The 10,948-nt window shown below is 38.8% G+C and overlaps 1 protein-coding gene across 9 annotated transcripts in view; it reads left to right on the top strand.

Annotated features, from left to right (window-relative positions):
• The first annotated feature begins 3,089 nt into the window (after positions 1 to 3,089).
• Positions 3,090 to 10,948, top strand: part of LOC108897085 (mitogen-activated protein kinase kinase kinase kinase 4) — a 92,913-nt gene continuing 85,054 nt past the window's right edge. For 4 of the 9 annotated variants that reach the window (XM_051069689.1, XM_051069684.1, XM_051069609.1 and 1 more), the window contains exons 1-2: positions 3,091 to 3,382; positions 3,637 to 3,702. In XM_051069689.1, the coding sequence (XP_050925646.1) occupies positions 3,326 to 3,382; positions 3,637 to 3,702 (123 nt within the window). In that variant the 5' untranslated portion in view covers positions 3,091 to 3,325. Of the gene's footprint in view, positions 3,383 to 3,636; positions 3,703 to 10,948 lie in introns of those variants that run through there. The other 5 variants (XM_051069639.1, XM_018696509.2, XM_018696511.2 and 2 more) reach the window with 4 other exon arrangements.

The following is a 10,948-nucleotide window of genomic DNA, read 5'->3' as shown; positions in this document are numbered from 1 at the left end:
AGATACAATGAGAGTGATAAAAATCAATATTTCTATTAAAGTTGTTTAAGTTGGTTTTGTTTTATTGTTTTAAATGTCCTTTAAATTCTGTTTTTACATACATATTCTGTCTGTAAAGTAATACCTGTAATCAGCTGTATGCAATTACAATGCTAACATGCCGATGTTTAGCTGGTACAGTGCTTACCATACTCATCAGCTTAGTTTACCCTTTTAGCATACTAGTATTAGCACAAAACTTAATGTACAGTTTCATTTTATTAATTTTGCAGGAATTTAATCATAAATCAAATTACTGACTTACATTTTGATGATGATGCTCAATGAAAAGTTAAAGAATCACTGAAGTCATTTGAATCCATTAGGGACCTTGAATGTCTACTGCAAATTCACAGTAATCCTCCCCACAATTGTAAAGATATTAAATCTCAGAAATCGCAAAAGTAACATCCATTCTGAGGGGATAATAAATGTCTGAACCAGATCTCATGGAAATCCATCAAAAAGATGTTGAAATATTTCAGTCTAGACCAAAGTGGTGGACTAACCACAGGCCAACATTGCCATCCATAGAGGCACACTACTAGTGTGGCTGAAAATCTAAAAGGTATATCTAACTTATGCAAAGCACTGAAAAAGTCTGACCTAACTGAAAAAAACAAAAGACTTTCAGGAAGGAGGTGAAAGAGAATATTCAAACCACACAATATCAGTGGTGGGTAAATGAATACAGTAGGCTAAGTAAAAATACTATTACTTTATCATTACTCAAGTAGAAGTAACAGTACTCATTAAAATAAGTACTTGAAAAAAAGCTTTTAAAAAAGCATCTTGTAAAAACTACTCAAGTAGTGAATATAACTTCAGATGCAGTTAAGCTACATAAATGTACATACGTAAGACGCAGTAATTGTTTTTATCTTTAAATCTATGTTTAATAGTGTGTGCATGCGATGGGGAATTTTTATTTTTGAGAGTTTAAATATTCAGATTTTCTTAGTTTGTTCCTCATTTGGGTTATTGTTGGTGAGGCACCGTTTCCCAACCTACTCCAAGTCGTTGTCTTTCATAAAATATATGTAACCTCAACAATGAGCCCGCCACACCCTCTGAAAAATAGTATACTGTCCCATCATGTTCTTGAACTACAGCTAACAGGGGAGGGGAAGAGGGGGTAGGGCCGCACCTCTGTCCACCCCACACACATCACCACTGCAGAGCATCCATAGAAACTACACAAACTCGTGATCCTCAGACAGTCTCTTCTTTGGGCTCAAACATTAGTCATCAAGCACTGACACTTATATCTGTACTGCTGGATGACATAAAGTATGTAAATTAACAATCACACCAGTCAACAAACCCATCTACATCTTCACCAACACATGACATGATATGTTATCTGCATGTGTCACTAGCTCTTGATATTAGTATAAGTGCTAGCCAAATTCAGGCAGGGTAGCTGACAGGTAAGAGTGATAGCAGCAGGATATAATCCATCCTGTATGGATATCATACCCTCCAATGGAACACCACAGCAGTGACAGTGGTGCTGAAATATTTATCAGTTTCCATCTCACATGCTCTAATTGCTCTGTATCTGTCTGATGGAGAGACAGAGGCAGAAATATAAACAAGGGCTGAGAGAGAAGAATATGTGAAGAGAAAGAGAAGGACAAAAATACTTAATGTAAATACACAAGTAAAAGTAAAGTAAGCCTATCTGATAATATTATAATTCCATATTATAATTCACTGTGCATTTTTTCAAGTATTTCAATGTGCACAAGATTTGTAATTTCATTTTTCACACAAACACAAGCAGAAAATGTTGATTTATTTTCCACCAGTGGTGGAAAGTAACTATTTACTCTTGCACTTGTACTTTACTATTTCCATTTTGTGTGAGCCTATACTTGTACTCCAGAACAATTCAGAGGGAAATATTATATTTTTTCCTGAATGACCTTTACCTGACAGCTGTAGCTCAGTGACAAATCTGCATCTAGTTAAGTTTATGCTTGTTTATGTCAAAACTGGGTAATCAAAATGGATTGAGATCTTACATGCCATTGAAATACATAAATCTTAAATATTAGGCTAAATATTTTGTGAGTGGATACTTTGAGTAAATTTTGATAGTACTGATAATACTGTTTTGGTAATGGAGTATTTTTAGTTTGGCATATTAATACTTTTACTTTAGTAAAGGATCTGAATACTTCCACTACCATTGCTTGTCAACTTGCTCAGTTCTGTCTTGACCCCCCAAAATCTTCACTTGCATCATTTACTTGCAGGATGAGACACAAACTTCTAAAACTGACCAGTTACAGTTCCTGTGGTATCCATGTGGTAGCCACCTCTGCAGTCACCTTTTCTCAATATGTAGTTGGTGCTGGGAGGGTTGAGTTTTAGGATGTCTCAGTATAGCTGGGTTTGGACGTTGGCATATATCTAGTATGAAATTTTGAGTTTTGGGTGTTGCGCACCTTTCAAATGATGTCGGCTACCTGTAAAGCTGATAACGTATGAAATCAACAAGTGTTTTTACTTAATTTACAGAGACAATTGTGTTAATACTACGTATGTACATGATAAAAGTATTCAAATCAAAATGTAAAACAGCAAGCACTGAACTGTTTTGTTATGTTGGACTTCAGAGTGCGAGCATATGGCTGTTAGTACAAAACTGATATGTATTAAACTGGCAAAACCAGTAGAATCTAGTAGCTAAGTTTCATAATTTATTTTTAATTGATTTATTTACTCATTTTCACCAGTAGTTAAATTAAGATATATAAGAGGTGCATGTCAATTACATGTGTGAGCTCCATATGACTTTAAGGCAGGATTGGTCAATTTGCACTTCCCATTTTGGCTATGAGGGGGCAATCAAAAGCTGTTCATGGCCCCCAAAAAGTCTGGGGCTGTCTCTGTTTGGGAAACAGAAGGGGCGGAGAATGACAAGAGAGGGAAAGAGAGACATACGGACAGACTGCGAGGGAGAGAGGGCGGAGAATAGCGGCAGAGGGACATACACACAAACGGAGGAGAGAGAGAGAGAGAGAGAGAGAGAGAGAGAGAGAGAGAGAGAGAGAGAGAGAGAGAGAGCGAGCAGGCAGGGCTCCGGCAGTAGGTCGGTATGTAGCGACAGCGAAGCCTTTGACTGGGATTACAAAGAGGGAAAAACACGCCTTGGAAAGAAAATATCACCAGCTGGATTAAAAATAAAACCATCCGAGGATGAGACACACACCGTCCGCTTGAAGGAGAATCTAAAACACGCCGTTATTCCGCTTAGTTATCACCGTTTTTTACGAAAATGGCGAACGACTCTCCGGCCAAAAGTCTGGTGGATATAGACCTGGCATCCCTGCGGGTGAGTGTGTTTCACAGGGATGTTTCCATGGTGCAAATTATCTTTTCACATTAAGAAATAAAAACACAGTCATATTGCAAAAAGTGCTGTTGTTGACACAGCCCTGCGGTAGCTTTTCTTTGTCTAATATCCGCTGGCATGGCAGGCCAGCAAACCGGGCGCAGCCGGCTCGTACATCGAACTAACCCGATAGTAATTACTTCAGGGAATCAATTAATCAAGCCTTTTAATATCTGTTTGTTTGTTAAAAACAGGATCCTGCTGGGATTTTCGAGTTGGTGGAAGTAGTCGGAAATGGCACCTATGGACAAGTCTACAAGGTTGGTGTGAGCCTCCATCTGTCTGTGTGTGTGTGTGTTGTGTATATATGTGTGTGTGTGTGTTAAAGCCCCAACCCAGAGAACAAACAGGCGGAAACTGGAGCACAAACATGCATTTATGTATTTTTTCCCCTCTCACGGTCTCAGGAACACGTTTATTATAACACGTCCCCTCCCGTCCTTCACTTGGGACTGGTGCAGTCTGGACTGGATTATCTCTCAGATAGCGTTTTGGCCTCTCATATATATATATATATATATATATATATATATATATATATATATAATTTTACCAATGCAAACATCATCCCAGTACACCTATTTTGGTCCCAAGGAGGTCCCTCCTCCTCCTCATCCCCCTCCATCATCCTCTCATCCACACCCCAGTAAAATATTCCCTGCATGCTGCACGCGTTGCTTTGCACTGATCAGTCCAACCCCATCCGAGCATGACAGCCTTTTTACCTCGCTGACCGACTTGTGCGCCATTGGGTGGGCGGTGTTTCATTGCGCATTTGTGCACAGCATTGCCCAGCAGGCCTTTTGCTGGAGTGGCTCTGTGCTTCATTAATGGGGATAGGCCTGTTTATCCCATCACACATACACACACAGTGGTAAAGGCAGTTGATGGAGACCTGGTGCTTCTGCAGCCCAGATTTCTGCCTCCATTGCTCCATCAGAGATGAGCAGCAAGCAGCGACATCATCCTGCTGTTGCCTGGTAGAAATGAGAGCAAAAGAAAGAGGAGGACTGGATCAGAGCTGCTGGATCACTCTAGGCTTCTACTGAGCTCTTTCACATGTCATCTGTTTTGAAATCAATCATACATAGCACTCTGTGTGATGAAATGTGTATTTACTTCTTGTATGTGGCTTACTAATGCCATGTCACAGTGTTTTTTGTAGTTCACCAAAGCTTTTGCTTTTCTGAACACTGGTGTGTTCTGCAGGACAATTAGTTTGTTTGGAATTATGTCCTTTTAACATCACATGAGACAGAAGGCAGCAGTGGGAAATATTCCCCTGGTAATGACCTGCAAGTATTCACACCACTGGATACCCCTGCCTGCAGATGTTTGTGCACCAAGAACTGCAAATCAAAGCTGTGTCCAGCTGTAATTGACTCCTATTTGCATGTAGCTGGAAAATAGAGCCATGCGCCTTTTCTCTTTTGTGTTGTGTTGCAGCAATTCTAAACCCCTTTGATTGCCACAGTTATTGCAGGATTAATTTGTACACAAAATTTATGTTTTCTACCACTGAGCACTGATTGTATTAAAGAGTTGGTCATGTAAGTGTTTAACAGCCAGCATTTGTTGAATAAGCATTGAATTATGGTTTAATTACCTTGAATTGTGTTGAATTGTGACTTGGTTATGCTGGATATGTTTAAGCTTTCAGTAGAAACAAGATCAGTTGGATGTTCCATATGACACTGAAGGCTGCATTAATGTAGCACAGCCAGGGGTGATTCTGTCACTTCATGATGAGAACACCCACTTGTAGACAAATCAGTGATTGATTTAAAATTCACACATGCCCCAGGTGTCATCCATCCATGGACGGTCCATGTGGACTACAGACAATGTGCAGAAAATTTATTTTGAGCTTTACTTGTTGTATGACATATGATAGCTCCATGAAATCATAAAGTATATATAAGGAGCCATTTTAGGCCTTGACGTGGAGTTTGAGAAGGCACAGCTGAAGGCAATATAACTCACCTGCACTGCTGCAACAGAATTAGGTCGTAAGATGTTGACGCTGAATCACCATCGTTTGGACGTCACTTGGCTGTAAACTCATGCATGTAGAGCAAGTAACTCTTTCTGTCACACGATGATCAGAGCTACTCAGAATAAAAAACATCCACGGAGTTTAAGCAAGAATATGCTGACAGTTGAGATCTTATAGACTTATATACACATATACAATACAGTGTCAGTGTGCACAGGGCAATCTCAGGGTCTACTGTATGTTTCTCTCTGAGGATTACACAAGTGACCAGCAGCACTGAATGATTCCACTACTGAGACAAGTGTCACTTTGAATCAGGTTTTATAATTATGGACAATGAGGCTGGCCCTCAGGCGAGCCTCTTAACGTCTGCTTTGCTATTACCTCACAGCGTGCACAAAGAAATTTCTCTTCATAGTTAAACACAGTGACGGCTGTGTGGGAACATTTGATCTTTTTTGGTGCTGGAAGAAAACAATACCACTGAAATCACATCTTGATTTCGTTTTTTGGTTTGTTTGCTTTATTTGTGTTTTTTTGTGGCTTGGGGGGAGGATGAGGGCGTCTGCAAACGTTTCATGAAAACAGGGGACAAGTGCTTGTAGAAATGCTCAGATGAACTGGGACATAAATTAACCTTGACATTTTTAGTTTAGTTCCTCAGGATTCAGCGAATCATAACCATGTGCGCCATGCGAGTTTGAGTGAGGATGAACCAAGCTGTTTTTTTTTAGTTTTTCTTCCCTTGTCTGCAATGCCTGTCTTGCAAACATCTGACTCAAAAATGCATGCCTATGTGTGTTTGGGTCTGCACATGTGAACTTGATCCTCAACACTTACCCATTGGTTGGGTTTCCCAGGCTAACAAATAGCTGCAGAGTGTGACTGACTGAGGCTTGTTGCAGCTGTGTGCACTGACAACAGCTGTTGAGATGGAAAATAAAATAGAAGGGAGGTTAGGGAATAGAGAGAGGTAGAGGCACATAGAAAAAAGAGGAAAGACGAGACGAGAGAAAAAAGAACTCATTCTTTAATCACTAAAGTGTTTTTGTTGTTTAAAAAAAGGATGCAGAAGGACTTGGAAGCATCCCCGGACATTGTTTGGAAAAGTATATATTGAACCATGAACATTTCAAACATCAAGCTGTAAAAAAACCCTCCAAATTTTAACCTTTTAAGTGAAAACATCTGCCAGTATGGTTTCAGTTCCACTTGTCTCTCACCATTTTCCATGCATTTCCACATGGCCATCAAATAAGGCTTATTTGTATTTTTCAGATAGTAACAAATATTGCTAGACAATGCAATTGGGGACAGTTGTAATTTATAGTTGTAAGTTGTCTTAATGTGTATTATCTCAGTCGCTGCGTTTTTAACCATGAAAAAGTTAGTTAAGAAATACATTGTCTGCAGTGTGGAAAATTGTCTTGTTTTACAACAAAGCTTGAATTAAAAACAAAACAAGGCAGTTGATTGTATAACTAATCAAGACAAAACATCACCAATCTAGGTGACTGGAAAAAAACGGCAACCAACCAAACAAAAAAAATTCCCCCACATAGATAACATAAAAGAACCTAAACTTAATGAAAGCTGCAAGCAGCGTTGATCAGACCATCGCAACCCTGCGCCTGTCGGGGGTACTGGTGGGATGCTGGTCAACACAGCTGTGCACTTTTGCTACCACTAGACACCACCTTAACATGTAAGTATCAATTGACCCTGTGTGTAATTTTTTAACTGACCCAGATGAAACTGTAAAGACTGCATCACTCCACGCCCAGACATATTGGAGAAGATGAGGAGAGTGAGAGAAAAAGAAACAGAGAGGGTGATGGAGATGACAGAGGAAGAGCAGTTACAGAAAAAGACCCCACCCCAGCATCATGAGGGACTTAAGGTTTGTCTGATCAACTTTGAGGTGGATCTGCTCAACATGCTAGGGGGAGTACAATAATATAAAATCTAAATCATATTATTTCCAGTTCCCAGTAGGTGGCGCTATCTATACCTGAAAATTAATGAATATTAACATGTAGATGTGTTCAGGCCTGAACCCATATCATACATGTGAAGTTTGGGCCTGATTGGACAATTTATTTGTGAGTTAACTTCCTGTGTCATGGCGAAGGATCGAAAATTCGCCATGACACAGGGCGCGCCCTTCTGTGAATTGCTACAATTTTCACATCACGTCATCATGAAGGCCTTAAGGCTTTCCCGACAAAATTTGAAGTGGATCTGGTCCAACCAGTTCCAATCAGCTCGGGCCCTAATAAATGGAGCGATTACAATAGGGCCTAATAATCTCTACAAAAACAATAGGTTCCTTGGACCTTCAGTGCCAGGGACTGAGAAAAGAGTTTTGCTAGCTAACCATCAGACTATTTTGTCCTAAGATTAACTGAAACAAACACTAACCGTCAACTTCATCCTCAGTGGACTGTCTGGGCATGTTTGTTTAACGTGGAAGTACGATGCTGGTCACTCGTTAATAATACAAAAAAGTTTCCTCATGCGTCCAAAAATTGAAATGACTAGCCAACACGAGCACATTTTAAAGCAAAATAGCAATAATACAGCAAACTTTAGTTAGGGATAATTTAGTAACATAATAATAGTAAAATAATAATATTACTATTTGAATTTATTTCACTATCTCTGTGCCCAACAAAACAGAATATTAGTTTGAATTATTTTAGCGCTAACTAACAATTGTTTCCATTAGCAGTTCATCTGTTGACGATTATTGCTTGGATTACCGATTCTTTTCCAGAATCCAAAGGCTCAGCTTGATGTTGCTTGATTTATCTGACCAACACTCCAAAAAGCCCCAAAATCTTCAATTTAATCAATTTAAGTGATAGATAACACAGAAAACTTATCAAATCTTTGCATTTACACTGCAACTATCAAGAATGTCTGACACTGTTACTTAAAAAATTATTAATTATGAACATTCTCCATCTAAAAACCCTAAGTCTTAACAGTTATATACTACTTATGCTAAATATATTATTTACATATCATACTACTCTACACTGTATACTAATGTGTATTTTCAAGTGAAAATTTTAATCATGAGACAAGAATTTGAAGTGAAAACACACTGAAAAACTTTTTCACTGTCTTGAAAAGAATAATTAATTTAAAATAAATGGAGATAAAATGTACAAAACAGTCAGATTGCACTGCAGGTGGTCCAAGCAATGCTCTGTAACTGTTCAGAGAGAACCCTCCATCATATCAGAGGTGGAGTATGCAGTGTCTCACTTTGCAGCACTGTGCTGTAATCTTAGCCCCCTAACCTGTCATTTTGGATTTCTCTGAAGACTTCCTGAAGTTTAGCAGGGAAACTCCAGTGTCGGATATCGTGCACTGTAGATAAAGCCTGCCTGTCTGCTGAGGTGTTCTCTGTAAAACAAATGTTTGTCCTGTTAAAAATACGTAAAACATCCACAACTCTCTCTGTTGTGCTCTCTTTTCTTTCACATTTTTAACCTGCATCCAGCTGTGCATTATAGGGAAGTATTGATTATTGGTTTAGTAAAATCAATCAGCTGATATCCCATCATTAAATTGGTATTGGTGATTCATTATTCTCCAAATACCATCAGTATGAACTCTGCTAATCTAGATCAAGCAGTTGTTAATTTCTTGTTGACTTCACAGGAAACAAGATAAGCAAGATGAGCAAGAGTAGGTGTAATGTGATTAACTTTTAGATTTTATTAACTGCCAAGCTGCACCATTTTTGTCTCAGCTGCAGCCAGAAACATTTATATTCTTATATGGTTGCAACTATTAGATGCATTATTGAAAATCCTCACATCTGAAAAGCTGGAAACAGGAGGTAAAATGAGGATGATGTGCAGAATATGTGCAGATAAAACAGATTAAAAAAACTGTCATTCAAAGCAGTTTCATTTCCTCTACTTCTCTTCATCCTGACATGATAACAGGAAAGATGCTTTTTTTCTCTATTGCTGACAAAGAGAAGCTGGGTGTGGCTCTTCACCAGCAGCCTGTCATCAGTAGAGCAGAGAACCATCACTGCAAGTCCTTCAGGAAATGCACCGCAGCACTTCACTGAACGCATGGCAGATCTGTCAGATGCATGCGAGCCTAAGTGCACATGATATCAGGCTTCTACCTCACTTTATCCTCCTGTAAGTCTACATCTGGAGCTTAAGAAATGTACACATACCAAGTAATGATTCATTATTTTGTTGATTTCTTCATATGTGAGTTAACAAATCTGGTTTATCAGGACAATACTGGCCTTTCATTAAATAATGGATATTGACAAGTTAATACTGGTACTGACAGCCACAGCTACAAAAGAAAGACTGTCAGTCCTGCAATGACATTTGATTTCCTTTGCTTATCTTATTAATAAGTGACAATTTTATAGAAAGAAAGAAGAAATCAGCCCAAATCATTGGCTGTCAGCTGCTTTAACAGAAAAATATATGAGAAGAAAATCAGACGCCAAGTATTACATACAGCTTCAATTTCTATTGTTTTCTACTTATTCCCATTCTATGGGGAGCTATTTATAGGCTGGTCCCTACTCTGTAAAGTGGAGGAACTACAAAGCTGTCAGAAGGAATAGACTCATGCAAAGCTGGCTCACCGACCTTCCGGCTATTCAAACTGGAATGTTAGTCGTGTCTGCTGTGACCTTTCACAGCACAGGAAGTGAAGCACGGCCACAATCGTCAACAACAGCAGCAGTAAAGCAAGCTGTGCCTCCGCTGGGAAATTTTACTTTACAGTCAAAACTACTGTTATCTGCTGTGACCTTTCCAAACAGAAGAAGTGGAAGCTCTGCCACTGATAGCAGCAACAGGAACCTGACTTCATCACGATTCACGATAGCGAAGTTGTGCTGCTTTGTATTCCCACCCGCAGCTCCACATAATCATTGTTGTCAGTGTTGATGAACAAATACTGAATCTTTAAAGGTTCACCACAAATGCACCAATGCCCAACATCAGAACCCACAGTTATTTCTTCAAACTGCATAAATGTTTTGACCAAGTTTTAAGAGCTTGGAAACATTTCAATGCTGAGCTTCAAGCTGGTTTATCTGATATTTTTGTGATTCATATCCTTATAGTGCCAGCTGCTTTTTATGGTAATATGTCCCTGAAAGCATGAAGAACTTAAATGTTTTTAGAACTCAGAGGATTAATTGCTTGAAATACAAATTACAAAAACAATTATAGCTTATCTTGATTGTTTGTTTATTATTCTTAATGAGCTGAGTAAGAAAAGTTTAAGTTTGAGTAAAAAAGGTATCTGCAGTTTCTGCTGTTTGACAAAGGTCACATGATGTGAAAGAAATGCCAATACATGCTAGAGGTTGGAAACATTTCAATGCTGAGTTCAATGGCTCTCCTTTATCTGTAGAACAAAAGGAGCCAATTGGTCTTATCCTATCCATTTAGAATGCAATCATAGAATAGTTATAGTTATAAGTTATAATAGTTACAAATTTGACATTC

Source organism: Lates calcarifer, linkage group LG1 (assembly GCF_001640805.2).
Source record: "Lates calcarifer isolate ASB-BC8 linkage group LG1, TLL_Latcal_v3, whole genome shotgun sequence".
NCBI lineage: Eukaryota > Metazoa > Chordata > Actinopteri > Centropomidae > Lates > Lates calcarifer.
This window is presented reverse-complemented; position numbering and strand designations above follow the sequence as displayed.